The sequence below is a fragment of the Gobius niger genome (genome assembly GCF_951799975.1).
Source record: "Gobius niger genome assembly, chromosome: 19".
NCBI classification, from domain to species: Eukaryota; Metazoa; Chordata; class Actinopteri; order Gobiiformes; family Gobiidae; genus Gobius; species Gobius niger.
In genome coordinates this window covers 25979744-26001672 of record NC_136870.1, presented here as the reverse complement: position 1 = coordinate 26001672, position 21929 = coordinate 25979744, and the positions used below count along the sequence as shown (strand labels likewise).

General features: G+C 42.0%; 1 protein-coding gene across 4 annotated transcripts in view; it reads left to right on the top strand.

The window, feature by feature from the left end:
* The window catches only part of rnf157 (ring finger protein 157), a 43538-nt gene extending 22064 nt beyond the window's left edge, over positions 1-21474 (top strand). Inside the window, exons 12-20 of one of the 4 annotated variants that reach the window (XM_079577160.1) lie at positions 875-1101; positions 1361-1457; positions 2600-2708; positions 5989-6197; positions 6277-6339; positions 9446-9494; positions 16745-16849; positions 18774-18811; positions 21328-21474. In XM_079577160.1, the coding sequence (XP_079433286.1) occupies positions 875-1101; positions 1361-1457; positions 2600-2708; positions 5989-6197; positions 6277-6339; positions 9446-9494; positions 16745-16849; positions 18774-18811 (897 nt within the window). In that variant the 3' untranslated portion in view covers positions 21328-21474. The remainder of the gene's footprint in view (positions 1-874; positions 1102-1360; positions 1458-2599; positions 2709-5988; positions 6198-6276; positions 6340-9445; positions 9495-16744; positions 16850-18773; positions 18812-21327) is intronic. The other 3 variants (XM_079577159.1, XM_079577162.1, XM_079577161.1) reach the window with 3 other exon arrangements.
* The last annotated feature ends 455 nt before the right edge of the window (positions 21475-21929 follow it).

The window sequence follows — 21929 nt, the reverse complement described above, 5'->3', positions numbered from 1 at the left end:
TGACGAAAAAATGACAAAAATGTGGCGAAAAAGGACAAAAATGTGACAAAAAAGTGACAAAAATGTGACAAAAAAAGGACAAAAATGTGACGAAAAAATGACAAAAATGTGGCGAAAAAAGGACAAAAAAGTGACAAAAAAGTGACAAAAATGTGACAAAAAAAGGACAAAAATGTGACGAAAAAATGACAAAAATGTGACGAAAAAATTACAAAAATGTGACAAAAATGTGACAAAAATGTGGCGAAAAAGTGACAAAAAATTACAAAAATGTGACAAAAATGTGACAAAAATGTGACAAAAATGTGACAAAAAAGTGACAAAAATGTGGCGAAAAAAGGACAAAAATGTGACGAAAAAATGACAAAAATGTTGCAAAAAAGTGTCGAAAAATTGAGACAAAATTTAACATAAATTTGACAAAAAATGTATGAAAATGCAAATAAAGCAATGAAAAAGTTTTTTTTAAATGACCACAACACAGCAACAATGCGAGGATAAAGACGGCTAATTCGGGGGTTAAGAGGTTAATTAGGTCCAGCACGAAAGGTTTAGTGCAGGGGTCACCAACCTTATTTCAGCTGAGGGCTACTTTAAGAGCATTAAGTTGTTCGAGGGCGACCAGTTAAAAACAAATCCTAAAGACTTAAACGTGCACTGTTCACTTATAGGATATTGACCCCATATTATATTAAAATAGCTTTATTTTAAACACATACCGAAATAATAACGTTGGTGACCCCTGGTTTAGTGCGATTGAATATATTCAGTTGTGATATATCCCACCACTTTGTTAATAGTGAAATAGAAAATACTTGTCTCATGTTTCTAGCATTTCCTGAGGTGACTCCATGTTTTCCCTGTCGTGTCCCAGGCGTCGGAGCACATTCCCCCCGGGTACGAGGCCGTGTCTCTGCTGGAGGCTCTGAACGGGCCCCTGACCTCGTCGTCCGTGGCCCCGGGCCTGCAGTGCGGTCCCAGCCAGGCCCCCTCCACGCTGCCCCCCTACAACAACGAGCCTCCCCTGGGCACGGCCCGCTCGGGATCCCCCCTGGACCACAGCGCCTCCAGCCAGCCCAAACTGAAGAAGAGCGCCTCCAAGTGAGTCACCCATCGATTCAGCCCCTTCATCCCGAACGTTTCCGGCCGGAGACTTCACTGAGTCGGCGGGAAGTCTCGCCTGAATAAAAAAAAACATCTTATTGTGTAGTGATAGTAGTCGACCATTTCTTTGAGATTATTTTCTGTCTATTCTGCATTTTTCAATCATTAAACTAAAGTGCATTCCCCGCAGTGACGATCGGCTCATATTTCGCCTCAACAGCATCAAAATCTGATCTTTCTCGTCCTCCATTTTCAGGTCTCTTTCCCAGAATTCCTCAGTGCTGCAGGAGGAGGACGAGAAGAGCTCCGAGTCGGAGAACTGCCGGCACAAAAAGACCAGCAGCCCGAGAGAGGTAAGATTACTTCTAATACTGCAGCCTTTGTTTCCACTTTCTTTCATTTTCAAGTATATTATCTTGAAATCATGAAACATCTAAAATGTAGGGGTGGGACTAATGCGATAATAATAATAATTTTGATAAATTAACTACAGATTACAGAATTTATTTGCATTTGTGTGTTTCTGGTACGCTCGTATATATGACGCACATCCGCCCACAACAGCAATGGAGACGCTTGTTTGGGACTCAGTTTAGTTTTAAAAACGTCCTGATGGGACGATAGACAAATATCCTGCCGTGTGCAGGCCGTGTTAAAAAGAGTTCTCCTTCCACCGTAGGTACTCACGTCTAAAATACCATCTCAATGTAAAACATGTACAATACAAACACAGAGACGTCCTCCATGCTAATGTTAGCGTTAGCCTCAAACAAACGCTCCAGCCAACTCACTCTGAGCCACAATATCCCTAACCCTCGTCAGGATAAGAAATGACACTTTGATTTATGTTTACTGCAGTTGTTAAACACTTAAACACTTGTTTATTTTTTACTTTTATATAAATGTGGCATTATTATTATTATTAATTTACTCTACAAGCTACATGAGTGATCAGAGTTCCTAAAACACTTGAAAGCTATAAATGCACTTTGCCTCCGTTACTTGAATAACTAAACAGATCAACAATAATAAATACATTTGTTGTTGAACTCATATTTATCTAATTATTGAATAATTTAGGTGCAAAAAATGTTTGTTTTTGTTTTGTTTTTTGAATGCGATTAATTAACTACAGACCTGTAATTAACTCGATTCCCACCACTAATAAAATGTAATGTTGTTTCCTTTAAGGTTTTTCCTGTCCTTATGTGTACATCATTTCTTTTTCATTTCCCAATTAACTCCACTCCTGGGTTCAATGTTATCATTAATATACAAGTTAAATAATTCAGGGCCCAATACTGATCCCTGGGGAACACCACATGCAACGTCAAGGCATCTGGAAGAGAGTTCTCCCATTTGGCCACACAAACATAACTCTGAACTGTCCCTCAGGTCCAGTGGACTAAACAAACCCTGGAACTAAACCAGGACTTAGTAAAGAAACCAGGCCCACATTAGGCCAACCCTGAACTGAAACGTTTGGTGATTTCAGAACGGAGCGACTCCCGACAGCGAGAATGTGACCCTGTCTTCGTCTGGAGCCATCGACCAGTCGAGCTGCACGGGGACCCCGCTGTCCTCCACCATCACCTCTCCTGAAGGTACTGACTCAGTGTGGGTGTGCGGGCGTGTCCAGGAGGCGGCTGGAGCTGGATCCAACCTGGAAGTTATTTTTTAAGAACATTATTCCTATAGCTGCCAGCAGGAGGAGCCCCAGGCAAGATGTTCACCTGCTCTTTCTCCTGCATTTCATCATTACTGTTTAATTCTTAAAGTCACATTTTCAAATTATTTAACATAACATATCAAAGCTGAGGCTCCAGAATAAGTTTATTTTTAAGCTCCTTATGCTTGACTTGTTCACTTTAACCCCTTAACTCCCACTCCCATTTTCTCCGGTTTGGCTTTACCCCAATCCAAAAGCTTCTGGAGAAAAGCTGTGAAAATAGCAACAAAACTGAGACGAAAACAATGATGGAAATGTGACAAAAAAAGTGAGAAAACATTGACAAAAAAGTGACAAAAAATTGATGAAAAAGTGGCAAAAACTGAGACGAAAAAAATGACAAAAATGTGACAAAATGTGACAAAAAAAATGACAAAAATGTGACAAAAAAATGACAAAAAAAAACAAAAATTTGATAAAAAATTGTCAAAAAAATTGCTAAAATGTGACAAAAAAATGACCAAAATGTAGCAAAAAATGACAAAAATGTGATTAAAAAAAATGACGAAAAAATGAAAAAAATGTGACAAAAAATGACAAACAATTGACAAAAAATTTACGAAAAAATGAAAAAAATGTGACAAAAAAATTACAAAAATGTAACAAAATATGACAACAATTTGATAAAGAAAAATGATGAAAAAATAAAAAAAAAGGTGAAAAAAAAAATGCCAAAAATGTGATCAAAATTGACAAAAAATGACAAAAATGTGACAAAAAATTACAAAAAAAGGACAAAGTTACAAAAATGAGTTGAATACCCAACAAAAACATGATGGGGAAAAAATCTGATGACGTGAGGAAAACGATCCTCTCGGTTCAGGCGGGAGTTAAGAGGTTAAAGCTCTGACTGATGGAAGTCACTGTTACTTTCAACACTGAGGAGAAACCTCCACAGGGCGCATGTGCAGACGTTACAAAGCTTCAGCGAACTCGCCGCCCTCTCGTCCCGCACGTTTAATTGGCTGCTGTTTATTTCCTGTCCTGTTTTGTCCGCTCACTCTGGAGCATTACTCTGTGGGCTTTTGTCTAAAAGCTGCAGTAGCTCGTGTTTCATGAATAAATGATGACTGCAGCGCTGGACTCGCCAAAGCACAGCTCCGCGAGAAGTTCCTGAGTCACGCCATAGAGCAGATCAACACTCAGATCAGGCTCATTTCAATGTCCCCTCGAAAACTAAACATTACTTACCTTTAATCTCAGACTCCAGCTCCTGCCTCACCCCTGTGCTGACCAAACATCCATATTATCCAAATAAAGCGGTAGTTTCTTCTTCCATCATCGTCCCTGTTCTCAAATATCCTCCAGGTACGAGCCATGTGTTTTATTGTGAAATGCTCCGCCCGTGTGGTTCCGTGTGACGTCCTCTCTCGGTGTGCTGATGAATCTGTTCACGTTATGCAGAAAAAAGCCTGAATGAAGCCTGAGTGGAGCCTTTAAAGCAGGGGGGGGGGAATTCCTTTTCATAAGGGGCCACATGAGGAGCCTGAATTGAGTCGGAGCCGCACCAACAATAACTCAAACTTTATCGGGACATAAGTATAATATATGGGGAGTGTATCTCCGGGGTCCATAAACAAAAGCTCCAAAATAAAAAAAATGTTTTGATTGGGGAAAATACATTGAGGAGTTGTTAATATCCTGATCTCTCATTATGTCAGTGCCCTCTGCTGGACACCTGTTGAATTCTTTCCTTTTATTTAATCTGCCCCCTAGTGGCTGGAGTGAGCACTCTGGTAATAAAAAAAAATCTCCGCACAGGAATGGGCTAGAGACTTACTTCGGGGCTTCGTGCCTCTGTAGGGTCTCCCAGGGCAAACAGGTCCTATAGGTGACGGGTCAGACAGAGAGCGGTTCAGAAGCCCCTTATGAGAGACCAACAGGCCCAGGTAGAACCGTGAGCCCGTCCTTCTGTGGACCCACCACCTGCAGGAGGAGCCATAGGGGGGCTGGTGCAGTGTGATCTGGGCAGCTCCAACAGCTGCTCCCACGACCCGGAAACGGAAAAGTGGAAGAAAATGGATGGATGGGTGGAAGTTGTGGGCCAGACTGAATCATCCCGCGGGCCGGATTTTGCCCAGGTCTACGTTACAGACTACTTTCGATTTCGTTTCTCCCGTAAAGAGCAGACGGAACAGGCGTCGGACTCACGTATCGGCTATTTCACTGTAGAACCAGGGAATTTGAGGTTTAAACAGTCTGGCCTATTGAAGGCAACATCTCACCAAGACACAGAGCCCCTGATCTCAGCTGCTCTGAGATCAGATTCTGTCTATCATCCACCATCGCCACGTATTTCGCATCGTTGATGTCTGAGCCACAATCAAAAAGCTTCTGGAAAAAAGCTGTGAAAATAGCAACAAAACTGAGACGAAAATACAATGATGGAAATGATGAAAAAATTGCAAAAATGTCACAAAAATGTCACAAGAAATTGACAAAAACTTTACGAAAAAATGACAAAAATGTGACAAAAAATGACCAAAAAAATGACAAAAATGTGACAAAAAATGACAAAAAATTGATAAAAAATTGACGATAAATGACAAAAATGTGACAAAAAATTACAAAAATGTGATGAAAAAATGTACAAAAATGTGATAAAAAATTGAAAAAAAAATTACAAAAAATGGTCCAAAAAATGACAAAAATGTGATAAAAAATGACAAAAAAAAATGACAAAAAAAGTTACAAAAATGAGTTGAATACCCAACAAAAAAATGATGGGGAAAAAATGTGATGACTTGAGGAAAAAGATCCTCTCAGTTCAGGCGGGAGTTAAGGGGTTAAAGGAACAGGCCACTGAGATATGTTCTTACCTGAGCTTAGACGAGTTGACTCACCCCAGTTTGGAGCTATAGGAATACACTGAGAGAGGCTAAATGCTAACAACGTCTTTAGTCTTTTTGAGCGCACGCACAGAGACCAGACAGGTACACATCAACTCGTCTAAGCTCAGGTGAGAACATATCTCAGTGTGGAAAAACGGAGGCCTGTTCCTTTAAGTCTGGAGCTGAAGATGTGACTCTGATTGATGCCTCTGTCTTCTAGTCATTTCTCTTGCTGTTCACCTGGAGCCCTGTTGCTTTGAAAGTGGTTTCGCTTCTCCGTCCCGTAGCCCTGACCCCGCCTCTCCCCCCTCTCGCTCCCCCCAGAGCCGGTGAGCTGCAGCCTGGCCCCGTCCGTCATGTCCATGGCCTCCTCGCACTCGCAGCACTCGCACATCAGCACCGACACCCTGAGCTCCATGTCGGGCTCCTACCTGGCCGGGCCCGACCCCGAGGCGGCGCTGGACGAGGGGGCGGAGGAGGAGCTGCAGGACGCCCCCATGGACAGCGAGCGCGGGCCGTCGCAGCAGGAGGAGGTCAGGGGGCTCCTTTGACCCAAAACACGGGGGGGGGAAACGGGACATTCATGTGACTTTCTCTTGTTTCTGGTTCCAGGAGTTTCCCGCGGAGCCGGAGCAGAACTACACTTTAGCCGCGGTGGAGGAGCACGATTCAGAGGTGAGGCCACAACGGATTATATATTCACACGGGATTAGAAAGACCCAGGGACCTCAGGTGAACCTCTTCACTCTGAGATATGTTCTTACCTGAGCTTAGACGAGTTGATGTGTACCTTTCTGGTCCTTACACGTGCCCTCAGTCACGCAAAAAGACCAAAGATTTTGTTAGCATGTAGCCTCTCCTCCTCTCCTCTACACTGCAAAAAGTAATTAACTAGATCAGTATAAACATCTCAATTTGAGCATAATAATCCAAATTTTAGTTGTTTTGACTAGATAAGAAGTTCTTGGGCATTTGTCCCAGATTATTTCACTTGTTATGAGATGTTTCTGACTCGTTTCGATACATTTCGTTCTTATTTCAGGTAATTTTCTTTGCCAATGGGGTAAGAAAATTGGTCTTATCTCATTGGCAATTTTACTCTCTTATTTCAAGCGAGATTTACCCTAGAACTGGTGTGAAATGTCCTCAAACAAGCAAAGGAAACTCGGTCCGATCAGGAAAAGTGTCTAAATGAGTGAAAACCGCTCAAAACAAGAAACATTTCCTCAATTCAAGTCATTTAAGCCAATGCTTGATATTTACTTTTTGTCGTGTATGGGGCCAAACAGGGGGGGAAGTTAGAAGCGACCGAGCTCTTCCACATTTCCCCTATTTAAGTACAGTTATGTGAGTAGTTACACGATACAAGTACACAGAAAATTACACATGTCCATTTTCTAAGCGGAAAAAAAGGGGAACTACACTGCAAGGCTCAATAACGCCTTAAGCTATGGTCCAAACCGGTCGTACGGGCTTCTACGGCCGGTTTACATGCAGGGGCGGATCTAGGAAAAAAATCACGGGGTGGCAAGCAGGGTCAGGGATAATTTCTGGGGAGGCAACACATTTTACAATGTCAAATGTCTATAGCGGGGGTACGCAAGTTTTGCTTGATTGCAAGGCAACGTTTTCCATTTAGATGGAGGCTGAATCTACCAAAATTATATACAAATAGCAGCATTGTCCATAGTCCATAGGGGGTTTCAAACTCATCAATCATCAACTTGGGAGCCACAGGAGTTTGCACATGGCTCCTTATTTAGCTATAAAGTTGTTAGAATTCTTTGTTCCTGTCAATAAATACAATAACTGAGAGAGCCTCTGTAAGCACCAAGTAGCTTCTAGAGCAGATGTGAGACATAACATTGGTTATAGACCAAAAAAACTATTAAATGAATCAGGCTTGGAAGATCTGGATTGCAAGTTGTAGTCCTTGAAACAATGCATTTATAAAGTGCCAGGTTAATTTAGAATTTAGACAGTTCCTGACAAGGACAAAACCTGGCTGAAATCAATGGGCTGGCAGCTGGGGTGGCAATACCTTTACTTGGGGTGGCAGCTGCCACTCCGTGCCACGCCTCTAGATCCGCCCCTGTTATCATGCACAAAACGCAAGAATCATAGAGAGCGTGCGTGTGTCGTGCTTATTTTGTAGCCGCAGACTGACCGCAGAGGTTCTTTGACTTGTCAAACAAACTGTACGGGCGTTTAGGTTTTTTTCCGGCATACAGCTCATGAAAACCCCAAATTCCTAAAAATTTCTAACAAAAATTAGCATATCATGAAAAAGTTCTCAAAAAAGCTATTAACCTAATCATCTGAATCAACTCATTAACTCGAAACACCTGCAAAAGATTCCTAAGGCTTTTAAAAACTCCCAGCCTGGTTCATTACTCAAAACCGCAATCATGGGTAAGACTGCCGACCTTACTGCTGTCCAGAAGGCCATCATTGACACCCTCAAGCCAAACCCCATAGAGAATCTGTGGGATATTGTGAAGAGAAAGTTGAGAGACCCAACACTCTGGATGAGCTTAAGGCGGCTCTCGAAGCATCCTGGGCCTCCATAACACCTCAGCAGTGCCACAGGCTGATTACCTTGGTGTTGGTGTGCAATGAATCTAAAATATATGAAAGTTTAATTTTTATCATTACATTATGGAAAAGAATGAACTTTATCACAATATGCACATTTTTTGAGAAGGACCTGTATACGGCCCGCGTGTGTCTTTTGTTTGCCGCACTTGTGGACTTCGTATGTGTGTCTCATTCGTCCTCTACACACGTCGTGCAAGTCGTTCGTGAATTGCCTGTTTGGCAAGTGTGAATCAACCACACGAAAACTTCTCGCAATATGCCGAAGGGGGAGAAGGAAGGGAAGGAGAGGGGAGAGCAGGTGTCAAAGGCGTTATGCTGGTGTGAGCGTAGCAGCTTCACCAAAGTTTTTTTTTTTATATCTATGTACAGTGTTTAAATATAAGACATGTAACCGTGGCTTTCGCTCCTGGAGTTTGTCATAACTGCCCAAACATGCGCCTTCTCTCGTATCCAATGATGAAACATAAAGGCTGTTCCCTCCACCCTCCAAACACCCGGGTAATCTGTGAGACAAAGGCACAACGTACAGAGCGTGTGCGGTTCTTACAAACTTCATACGAACCCGCCTGACTTCAGCACCTAAAAATAAACGCAGCGATTTGGGAAACGCCAGAAATCGCACAAACAAAAAGTCGTACGTCCGGTTGTGACCGAGGCTTTAGGAGCACTTCGACGTCCGCACAGTAATATCTTCACTCCTAAAAGTATTACTGCGCTACTACTTACTCGGACGTTTCCTCTTTACAAAATGGCTGCGGTTCAGCGAGATTCAGGGGGTGTACTTACTTATCCCACGCTCTCCTGTGAATGTTATGGCCGGAAAAATTATAATAACATGTAAATATTTGGGTGGTTTTACTTTAAGCAGACACTGTTTACTCATTCCTGTGATTATGATTAAGGTCAGACCACATTTTATGACCAATTTAGGCAGAAATGTGAGAAAGCGTTCCTACATTTTCCTCCCACTGCTTATTTGTTCCCTTTGAATCGAGGTGAGTAAAATGATCAGCCAAAGGAACAAATATTTTTACACTTCCATTAGAAAAAAATGAATCTATTGTGCTTCACTTGACGTTGAAATGTTGCGCCACCTCCAGCCCAGGCCTTAATCTTATTGCGCTGAGGATGAATGAAGTTAGTGGCGCCCACGATGCACTGACTTGTCTCTCCTTTGCTTCAGGGAAACGACGTGACAGAAGAAGACTGCTCCTCGAACTCGAACGGCAAAGGTAACTGTAAAGAAACGCCCTCTCCTGCTGCGGTCGCTGGTTTTCAACTGGTTCGGTTTTCAGGACCAAACATGATCCTGGGAGGACAAGTCGCAACCTCCATATTAACGAAATGTGTCATAGATGATGTAAAATACTGAATTTTCCACATTTATTGCCATAAGGTGAGACGCTGCAGGTGAAAACGTAGATTTTTCACACAGTGTTGAGACTTTTAGTGAGTTTTCTCCCTTAAAATCTTAGTTTTAATGCATAAAAAAGACCGTACACTGCAAAAAGTATTTAACTAGATCAGTATAAACATCTCAATTTGAGCATAATAATCCAAATTTTAGTTGTTTTGACTAGTTAAGAAGTTCTTGGGCATTTGTCCTAGATTATTTCACTTGTTCTGAGATGTTTCTGACTCGTTTCGATACATTTCGTCCTTATTTCCGGTCATTTTCTTTGCCAATGGGGTAAGAACATTGGTCTTGTCTCATTGGCAATTTTACTTTCTTATTTCAAGCGAGATTTACCCTAGAACTGGTCTGAAATGTCCTCAAACAAGCAAAGCAAACTTGGTCCGATCAGGAAAAGTGTCTAAATGAGTGAAAACCGCTCAAAACACGATACATTTCCTCAATTCAAGTCATTTAAGCCAATGCTGGATATTTGTGTATTGTGTATTCCTTCGTAGTTTTCCACTCCGACATGGCTCTGTCTTTCCCGCTTTTATCCATTCACAAATACTGACATGTTTGGTATCCACGTGTAGCACAAAAGGCTGTGACCGAGATGACGCTGTAATCCAAATACGGTCATTTCCTTTGTGGGAGACGGCAGCGGCTAAAGACGGGAGGAATATACACAGGGCTAAACTTTAAATGAGGTTTTAATTCCACATTGAGGCCGCGCTGCTTTTGGGATTTAGCTGTGCGTGCCAACAATCCAGACCATTTTTCATGATATTTGTCGCACCACAGCGTATTCTATGTTAAAGCTATGAACACAGGCTGTGGGTCAGGGTTAGTTGAAAGGTATGACTCCAAACTCTCCATAGGTGAAACAGTTTAATTGTGCCTCAGTTTCAGAGAAATCTAAGCTAAACAGAGGCTAGTTTTGATCACAATCACAGATTTTGATGGGGGTTTTATGATACACTCTCCTTTCTGATTAAAGAGGGGGTATTATGCTTTTTTCAATCACACAGCACCAGTCTATATCACACTACAATGATGAGCAAACCTTCTGTTGGTCTGTAAATGCAGTAAATTAGAATAACTGCCTTGTATAAAATGTCTCTCTCAAAATGGCTGTAGTGAATGTCTTGAAATAGGCCTCTGTCTCTTTAAGAACCTCTGAGCCTTTAGACACGCCCCCTCCACACGCTGTCTGTGGCATCAGTGGGGAGGGGGTTCTGCTGAGGGGCAGTGGTTGGTTACTCGGCTGGTGACGAAAGCTCGGAGGCGTCTCCAGGAGGTGGGGGCGTTCCTAGGAGGACTCAGGCAAACCTATCCCTAAAATGGCCGCCATCAGAGTTTTTACAGATTACTCAAAAATACGTGAATGTGCCAAGGCAACACTTCAGGCATGTTTTTAATGAGGGAGTGACATAATAACATGATGTAAAGCTTGAAAAAGTCCATTTTGCATAATACCCCCCCTGAGCCGCAAATAGGATCTCTGACTCCACATTTTACAGGACTTTCCCTGCACTTTTCCACGGAAATAAACCCACGCTGTCGATAAACTGTGGTCATAGCTTCGATTCTCTCTTTGAACCATCGAACAGTGGAGACGAGAGCAGTTTCACAATCCGCATGTGGTGCAATGGTGCGGGTCGTCTTATGATGGGAAGGTCGGGGGTTCGAATCCCACTTCTTGAAGATACACACTGTCATTGTGTCCTTGGGCAAGACACTTCACCCTCCTTGCCCCCAGTGTCTGTGCACATCGGTGGATGAATGAGAGAGTGAATGGGTGAGTGGTTACTTGCTGTACAGTGCCTCATGTGGGTGGAAATTATTCTGCACTTTAACCCCTTAACTCCCACCTGAACTGAGCACATTTTCTCCAGCTTTACCCCAATCCAAAAGCTTCTGGAAAAAAGGTGTGAAAATAGCAACAAAACTGAGATGAAAGCAAGGATGAAAATGTGGAAAAAAGTGAGAAAAATTTGACGAAAAATTGACGAAAAAGTGACAAAAAATGGACAAAAAAGTGATAAGAATTTGACAAAAAATGCGAATAATTTGACGAAAAAGTGACAAAAAATGGACCAAAAAATCTGAAAAATTTGACGAAAAAGTGAGAAAAAATTGAGAAAAAATTGAGAAAAAAATGAGAAAAAAATGAGAAATAATTGACAAAAAAGTGATAAGTTATTGACAAAAAATGTGAATAATTTGACGAAAAAGTGACAAAAAAGTGACCAAAAAATTGACAAAAAAATCTGAAAAAAATTACAAAAAAGTGAAAAAAAATTGCCAAAAAAGTGATTCGAATTTGACAAAAAAAATCCGAAAAATTTGACGAAAAAGTGACTAAAAAGTCGCGACAATTTGACGAAAATGAGATGCCTGCCCAACAAAAAAATTGACGAAAAAAAAATCTGATGATGTGAGGAAAAAGCTTAATTTAGTTTTATAGATCTTAGCTTTCAAATGAGGTGTTACACTGGCCTACAGGATTTGGGTAAAGCTGAACTGGCGAAAATGCTCTCGGTTCGGGCGGGAGTTAAGAGGTTAATCGTCCGAAAGTCGTCTAAAACTTTGGACTTTGGCTGATATTCCCACTTATCAAAGCTTATTCAAAACCTAAACAAGAACCAAAAGCCCTGTGAACAAATCGAACAAAACAAAATCCTCTCCATTGACAGTTTTCTCCTGTTCAGCTGCAGCGTCTCGCCTCACGTCCTAACTGCTACAGATAAAACCCTACTGTTCACTGGAAAGCGATGTTTTCTGCTTTTGCCGACGACCAGGAAACATCTCATCCGCTTCGTATTATTTCTATATTAAAACCTTTTCTTCCTTTGGCAGCTTTTGCATGATCCCTAATCCTTCCCACCCCCTCTCTCTGCCGCTCCGTCCTGCCTCCCCCCTCCCTCCCGCTCTGTCTCCCGCTGTTCAGCCACAAATCATGTCTAATTTTAGCTCTCGGATCAATCACGCGGTGCTGTTTACCATCTGCTAATTCATGCTAACGGCTAATTGCACACTGGTTCCATGTCGAACAAACGGGCAAAGTGGGTTCATGGAGGTGATTTCGTGAAGGGCGAGTGTTTTGTCAGACGACGTGATACGTTTTTGTGCGGATTGGAGTTGAATATTGAACGTTTCTTGAAGGAGGAGACAATGACCGACTGCAGCTGTGGGTCAAAGTTTGCCAATGCATCTTATTTTTGCTGCCTCTAAATCAATAAAACCTGTATCACAATCAAATAATACCTTACTCCTTACATCCTTTTTTGTATTTTCGAAGCATTTTTTTTCTTACCTGCCTTAAACCAGTCCAAACCAGCACAAACCTGTCCAGCCAGACCTGATCTAAACCTGGTCCAAACAACGATCGAAACCTCCTAGTAAAGAAAACAGCTCTAAAACTGTCAAAACCAGTCCAAACCTGGTCTAAACTGGTCCAAATCAGGCCTAAACCAGTCTTAAACTACTCTAATCCGGTCCAAGCCAGTCCAAAACTGCTCTAAACCGGTACAAACTAGATCGGAACCGGCCCAAACCGGCTCTAAACCAGCATAAACCAGTCCAAACCTGGTCTAAATTGGTCCAAACCAGGCCTAAACCACTCTTAAACTACTCAAAATCGATCCAAACCGGCCCAAACCTGCTCTAAACCAGCATAAACCAGTCTTAAACTACTCAAAACCGGTCCAAACTGGCCCAAACTTGCACTAAACCAGTCCAAACCTGGTCTAAACCAGTCCAAACCGGCCCAAACCTGCTCTAAACCAGCATAAACCAGTCCAAACTAGTCCAACCCCAACCTATACTAGTCCAAACTGGATATTTTGAGTATTACAAACTTGAACCGAATGGTAGCGATTGGCAGAATTAGAAACACATGATTTGATAAAGTGGGCTCGGTTGAGCAAACTATTAAAGGCTTAAAAAAGCAAGTAAACGACGCTAACAGGAGAATAATATCATCACCCAACTAATTTTCCTGCAAAAGTTTGCAAACACAAAAATTCTGTCATGCGTTGATTTTAATACAAGAGCTTAATTTTTCATTAAGCTCTTGTATTGATGATCGATACAGACGGCATCGCCGAGCGGGAAAATAGAATCCTTTGGGAAACACAAATTTTCACTCTTTTTAACCATTTTCTGGTGGAATATGAACTTATTTATCACACATAAATAGATTTAAGTCTAAATCGGGCCCATATGGATGTTTTCTCACAGCAGATTGTTCAGTTGAAGTCAAAAAACGGCAGTCGTAGCTAGCGCTAGCATTAGCACATTTGCAAATTCTCCGTTATTTATGTATTTATGGGCTGTTGAACCACTTTGCTCCACTCCATGTCTTGTTTTCCCCCTTAACTGGTTTCAAACGTGACCATATATGGGCGAGTCCAGAGTCTGAATCTATGGGAGAGTGTGAACACCGTGCAAAAACCGTCTCCAGCACATCCCAAAGACTCTCAATGGGGTTAAGATCTGGACCCTCCTGAACCACTCTTTCACAGCGTGAGCCCGATGAATCCTGGCATTGTCGTCTTGGAATCAGAGCCATCAGGGAAGAAGAAATCCATCGATGAAATAACCTGGTCATTGAGGATGTTCAGGTTGTCAGCTGGTCTCCTTCTTTGGGCACACACAGTATTGGCCTTTTCCACAGGCAGTTCCTACCCCGCCCAAAGACACTCTACCTGTGAGGCTGAGGTACAAAGGACCGACGTCTGGTCAGGGCAAAGCAGCGCTGAACTGATGCTAACATGGCGTGAACTGACAGAACAGCCTTCGATAAAACATGCAGGTCATACAAGATTTAATATTTATATCATATCGCTATTGAAACAGGTGATTTTGCAGATGATAGCATGTAGCTTCTGTTAGCACAACTTCACGTCTTCTCATAGTTTGTCTCTAGCTGTTTCCTTTCTCTAGTATTTGCCTTGGCTCTGTCCACACGCAGTGGCTTTACTCACTTGTTATCGCCGGTCTGTTTTTCCTTCAGTACTGTGTATTCTAGCGTGTGCATCTGTGTGTTCCAGTGGAAATACTACATGTGAAAAGCCATAACATGTCACGTACTGCGGCCGACAGTGCTGTGTGGAAGTGCACTATGTGGAAAAGCCCTAATATTGTTGCTGAACCAAGTCCTGACCAACTGCAGCTGAGCCATGTGTTAAAGGATCTGTATCTGCTGTTTTAGCCATTCCAAAGTAAACTCTAGGCATTTATATGATATATTGTACCTCTTCCACTATGGAGCACTATTTTTTGTGAGAAATATAAGTATTTTCTGGAGGTATTTTGCAAATCCGGAAGACAAGACGCTTCAATTCAGTTAACTCCGCCCCCTCTCTCTGAGCTAATCCACCCATGCAACATTAGCAGTAAAAGAAATATAAATATCACAGCAATGGGCTCTATGCACAGTGACCCCACTTGATTTCCGCCTGGACAGTCAGCCAGACGCTGTCCTTCCTGTCCGTTATCTCTTCCCATTAAAAATGAGCAGGTCCCACAGAAATGAAGCAATAGCTTAAGATTTGGTAAAGGACAGAGAGTAAAAGTTCGGATGTGGCTGGAGCAGGTTAGAAAATATTACATGACACGTAACGACTTCACTGGAGGAAACTCCATGTTCATAACGGTGGATGTTTTTGTCTTGAGGCTAACGCGGCTAACACAAAATAAAACTAGCGCAAAGTTTTGAACGAGCCTGCGCAAAAATGAATCGTCCTGTTAGTAGTTTAAATAATATTTACTTGTTTACATGTTATATTATAATTTTTCAACACTAGCCTTTAGCTCTAAGATAAAGCAGCTGGCGTTTCTTTTGGGTGTAGGATTCACAGTGAACATGATGTTTGTAACACGTTTCTGTGACTCCATCAGTAACTCCTTGTCCTTAACCAGATCCTGAGCTTCTCTATATTTGTGTGGAACCTGCTAATTGTGAAAGTAAACGATCGCTGACAGGAAGTCCAGCGTCTGGCTGACTGTCCAGGAAGACGTCATGTGGTAAAACTGTGCATATAGCCTATAAATGAAGTTACTTCATAATGCAGTTATAAGGAGTTGACATCTGCAACACAGCTTCATAAATGGCTATCACACAAGCTAACACACACACGCTAACACACACGCTAACACGTGTTTTGATTGACTCACCGCTCTGTCCTGGCTGCTCCATCAGGTGTTTACATTATCTTCTTTAGGAAGATTAATAAGATGAAAAAAGTCCTGTCCTCTCGTAGCCAAACGGACTTTTCTCTGTGACATTGTCGTTAGGTAAGAAAAAAGAACAGGCGTCCAGAGTAGGTCATGTGCAAACATGACGTCTGTTCAGACACTCAGGGGGTGTGTTTGTTTTCTCCACAGGGGCAACATGGACGCCTCGGGCACTTCCTTTTTCTTTTTCTTTCTTACAACATTAATAATGAAAAAGCTGTTTCTATACATTAAAATCAGGCCATTAGGCGTTATATTACAGACGTCGGGCTCTTCCTGTTTGAATCATAGCAGGATTCAGGACGATTGCTGAGAACTGCGTGAATGAAGCCAAAAACCACCCTGGGGTTGTTTTTGATAAGGAAATATCATAACAACATGGCAAAAGCTCCAAAAAGTACATTTTTTGCCTGATATAGGACCTTTAAACCCACTTGTTTTTGGTCAAGCAGTGTTTGTTAAACTGCAGTTTTGGCTGAAATTGCTTTAGAAAATGAAGATTTCCCCTAATTCTCTGCTTGATGGAATGTTTGTTAATCTTACAAGATAAAATACGCCTAGACCTTTTGCGTTTGTGACATTAAAAGGATTTTTCTGCTCTCTCTGCGATGCTGATCCATCCGCTTGCACAGATGCTGCTTCGTTTCTCTCTAATAAGATCTAAACTTCCTGTCTTGTTTCATCTGTCCCCGAGGTCCTGCCATTGCTTTTTTCCGTCTCCATTCTTTGGTTTCCCACACCTCCACCTGCGCCCCCCCCGTGACCTCCCCCCCCACCCCACCCCCCCATGACCCCTGTGACCCCTGCTTTTGGCTGCTCTGTTTGACCTTTGACCGTCGCTTGCAGGTGGGCGGAGCCGCTGCGCAGAGCTGGCCAATAACAATCAGGGCTGTGACACGCCCTCTTTGGGATTGGATAATGAGCAGGCTCAGGCCGACGCGCGATTCGCCGGTGAGTGGCACCCTCCCACGACACGGACCAATCAGGACGAGGCGTGAGGCTGAGGGGGCGGGGCTGGTTTCTGTGGTTACTGTCGACAAATGCGTTAAAGCAGCACCTTTTCCCTCCATCACCGCGACGTCTGGAACCGAAAGAAGGGTTTCCGCGGGGCATTAAAGCAATATAAAACCGGATTCTAACCGACACTGGAAAATAATGTCATGGCTCAACTATATTTACAGCAGAAAGTTCAGGAGTTTTGGCTGAAATTTCACACAATTATTTGCTCAAAAGTTTCCTGATGTGTCTTTAGAACATTAAAGCATTTCCTCGTTCCTTTGTTTGATGGAATTATGGAAATTATTGGATTTGTGGAATTAAAAATGGCATTCAAAAGCATTACATTTGCTAATCCCTGTATAATCCCTGCAAAGACAATGAAACACAAAAACATTTTTGGTCAAAGATATTGTATGTGAAAACGAAAAGAAACTCATTAAATACTTCCCATCAATGATTTGTATGAAGCTCCTGGTTCCAAATTTCCCAATTTAATCTAGGAACGAGTTAAATTTGCACTTTAGAGATTGGATTTACCAGTGACCAAGCAAAACTTTGATTGATTGAATTTTGATATCAATCCGATGCCATTAAAAAGCATTGATATTGAGGGAATGACCATAATCTCTCACGCTGCTCACCTGTTTAGATTTAATTTAAATCTTCTTTTTTTAATAAAAAAAATAAGCAGAAAAACAATCCAACCAGGCTCTATCTTTTTAAGGTACACGAGAGACTTTATAGTAATCCTACTGCAGTGTTTCCAAGCCAATACAAATCAAGAGAGGGTGTCGACAGGGATGCCCTCTTTCTCCCCTCCTCTTTTCTTGGAACAAATCATGCACCGCAAGTAACAACCTTTAACTTTAAGTTAAGGTGGATCGATTTGGATACTTTGGGATCCAGATAGTGCCACAAATATAGAGCAAACTGTCAAAATAAATGAAGATTAAATTAAAGAAATAAATAATTCAGTTGACAGATGGATGAAGTTGTCTATGTCGGTGCAAACCTTCTCCAGATTTGTTAACAATTCAGTCAGTCTTCTAAAACTGACTGTGCTGATATTTAGACTTGATTTGTATAGATTCTTCGGATTCCAGGCACTTTCTGTAATAAACCAATGCAGAATTTAAAATGTAAAACACCGGAGTTATCGTAAAAGCAATTTAACAGTAGTGACGGCTTTAACCTCTACTTTTTCATATTGCTTTTAACCAACGATTATGAAGAATATGAACAGTGTTTGCTAGTTCTAACATCGCTAAATTCTTTGACAATGTTCAATTTACAGTATTTAATCATTCCTGACTCTTCCACTGCCGCCCAAACGTCCCTGATTACGCGCAACCTTTCTCCAAAAATCGCTCCCAATGTGCTGCTTTAACGACAAATGAAACATTGCTCTGATAATATAGAGGCCTATATTATTGTCCCGGCGCATGACTCCATCTCCTCCTCTAAATGTGCTGCTGCTTCTTCTTCTCTGCCGCTTCTTAACCCGACTTTCCTCTGTTACCTGTCGCTGTCTGTCCCGTTTTACAACCACTGTGTCCCACGCTGTTTTCCCCTCGATGATCCCGTCGAATGGTCCTCGTTTTTTTTTAAGTGTGGTGTGGTTTCTGTCCTCGCTTCCCGGCTGCTCACCCCCCCCCTCTCCATCCGCTGTGAACGTCGTGCAACTTTGAGCATTTTTGAAAATCCCGTGTTTCCTGTGCAGTAGATTCTGTGGTTGATTCTCGTGTCGTAAACGTGTCCTGTTTCTCTCCTCTCGTTTTTTTGTTTTGTCCTTTTCTCTCCTTCCTTCCTTACTTCCTTCTTTCCTTCCTCCCTCTTTTCCTTCCCTTGTTTAAAAAAAAAAAACCTCTGGACTCAGCCGGGGAAGAGTCCTGCCCAGTGCACATTGAAGAATAGGTACGGAGACGTGGAACCGGGATTTACAAGCAAACTTTGTGACACAAACCGACACAGCTCTTGGTGATAAAACCTCCTTTCAGACTCACACACACGAGTTCAGCTGATTTAACATTATTTGATGGAAACACGTCTGTCGAGGCAGAAGGAACAAAGGAGTAAAAAGGAAAGACTGAGAAACTTTTCAGCGTCCACTATTCTATCAAACATCGCAAATTATGAACGATCCAGGTGTTTACAGCTGTCGTCAACCCATAGGTGCAGTCAAAGCCTCAGGAGAAATCATTAATGATAATATAATAAGAAGAATTATCGGCCTCTGAGCTAAATGCTAAACTTTTGTTTGATTCGCCGAGTGTAGACCCGCGGGACAGTGTTATACTCTCTCTCTCTCAGGACAAAACCTTGATATTAGTGCATAGTTGCCTTGTTGTGTATGAGTGGTCAGCATGGCGCCTTTACCTTCCATCACAGCGGCCTCTCGGACGCTCCAGGATCAATTGTTCTGTAGGTTTTCTGGTGAGACCGTCACTAGTGAAAACCTTCCAAACAATTGATCCTGGAGTGTCCTTGAGGCCACTGCCGCTGGGTCACTACTAGGTAAAATATTCACAAATATCAACTTTTTTCCCCACACATTTAAGTTAGATAATGCATCTTTAACTCATGGTAGGATAGATAAAGATTTTAGACCTAATTGAGCTTATAAAAGCCTGTAATGCTAAAGGAAGAACATGCGGCAGCAGAATGTGCCGTATTTTCTGGACTATAAGTCACTCCGGAGTATAAGGCGCACCAGCCAAAAAATGAGAAAGACAAAAACAACAGGCTGAATAGGCGTACTTACATTAACGCTAGCGTAGCACATTGATGGTTAGCTACATGAAGCACAAACAACGAACTAAACAGGTGTTTGTTAACGTCACATAAACAGATCAGATAGCTGTAGCATAAAGAACATTCCAAACCCTCCATCTCACTCCAAATCCATTGAAATCTTCATCCTCTGGACAATCGTCTGGGCACGGAGGCATAAACCGCTGACAAGCCTCTCCCGGCACCACATTGTTCAAGCTCTCATTTGGGAACTCCTTTCCCTGTAGCTGTAGCTGTAGCTGTAGCTGTGGCCATCAAGCTTTCAGCCCGTGATTAGCTTTTTTTGTTTTCTTCATTGCGGTTTAAAGAGTAACCAGTCCCTCACAAGTTTCTCGCTCACTACAAACTTTCTTTCTGCTGCTCGATGAGCCTGCAGTGCCCTCTAGCGGCGTGTGAAATTATATATTTTAATTAAAAAAATAATCACATATTAGTCACTCCGGAGTATTAGACACACCCCCGGCCAAACTAGGAAAAAAGTGCGACTTATAGTCCGGAAAATACTGTAAATGAGGAAAAGATAGAGGCAGCAGAAGGAGAGCAGCGTCTCTGTGCTGCTTGTAATAAAACACAGTCGACCTCATACGTTTGGAGCAACGTTGTCCTTGCGCCAGGCTTGAGATCAGGCCTAGCATGTGGGAGGAAGCTAACGTTAGCATTATGGTTAGCATTCCCTGTTACAAATCTGGAACGTTTGAACTGCTTTTTTATCCTTTAATCCTTCTTCATCACTAATATTTTAGAAGTTCAAAACAGTTTTCTTCATAAAGCTGCCACTTCACTGATGTAAAGCTGTAGTTGTATCATTAACCTCTTAACTCCCGCCTGAACCGAGAGGATCCTTTTCCTCACGTCATCAGATTTTTTTTCCATCATTTTTTTGTTGGGTATTCAACTCATTTTTGTAACTTTTTTGTAATTTTTTGTCACATTTCTGTAATTTTTTTCGTCCATTTTTTCGTCAATTTTTTGTCATTTTTTGTCAAATTTTTATCAAATTTTTGTATTTTTTTTGTCACATTTTTGTCAATTTCTTGTGACATTTTTGTGACATTTCTGTGGCATTTTTGACACTTTTTTTTGTGACAATTTTTCGTCGCTTTTTTCTCAATATTTTCTCACTTTTTTGTCACATTTCTGTTATTTTTTCGTAAATTTTTTCGTAAATTTTTTGTCAAATTTTGTCACATTTTTGTTATATTTTTGTCACATTTTTGTAATTTTTTTCGTCATTTTTTCGTCAATTTTTGTCAATTTCTTGTGACACTTTTGTGACATTTTTGCCACTTTTTCATCAATTTTTCGTCACTTTTTTGTCAATGTTTTCTAATTTTTTGTCACATTTCCATCATTTTTTCATCTCAGTTTTGTTGCTATTTTCACAGCTTTTTTCCAGAAGCTTTTGGATTGGGGTAAAGCCAAACCCAGTGCTAGGTTCAGGTGGGAGTTAAGAGGTTAAACTAAATAATGTTTAGAGACACATGAGTGAACACTGGAATTGGACCAGACTCAAACATTAATGACTTGGCTCTACTGTCGGCCGATCAAACATTACAAACCCACAGACACAAACACTTTCAGAATAATGATTAAAGATGTGCGCGTACATCTTTGACTCCAACTCCCTCTGTTTATCCCAGATCTGCTGTTTCTCGGCGGCTACAGACCGCAGCACAGCTCCAACTCCAACCTGAACCTGGAGGATCCCAGACCGGAGCAGCGCCAGGACAACAGAGACACCCAGAGCCCCAGACCCAGGCCCCGCGGACCCCTGTTCTTCTGAAAAACCTGTCAAGCATCCAGGTCCAGACTTTTGGGGATGATGGACCAGAAACGCTCTAACAAAAACTCAACTGGAACCAGATCTTCCGCTCTCATGAGGATCTAACCCGGGGCTGTACTCGGTCTGAATCCCAAACTAAAGCCTGGGACGCACTGGAGGAGTTTTAGCCGATTCCCACCTGGGCGGGGCCTTTCCGTGTGGAGTTTGCATGTTCTCCCCGCGTCAATGTAGGTTTCCACCGGGTACTCTGGTTTCCCCTGCCACTAAAAACATGTACAATAGGCCAGGATGAATGAGAAATTAGGGCTACAATCCGGTGTGGCGTGTTTACATGCATGAGACCCATGCGCCGTACCGACCATATAAAACAATAAATAAATACCGATACCTGGACAATCATTTTTCCCAACACTAAAAGATATGACGTCTAGATAAAACTATGTGATAAATGGGGAATAA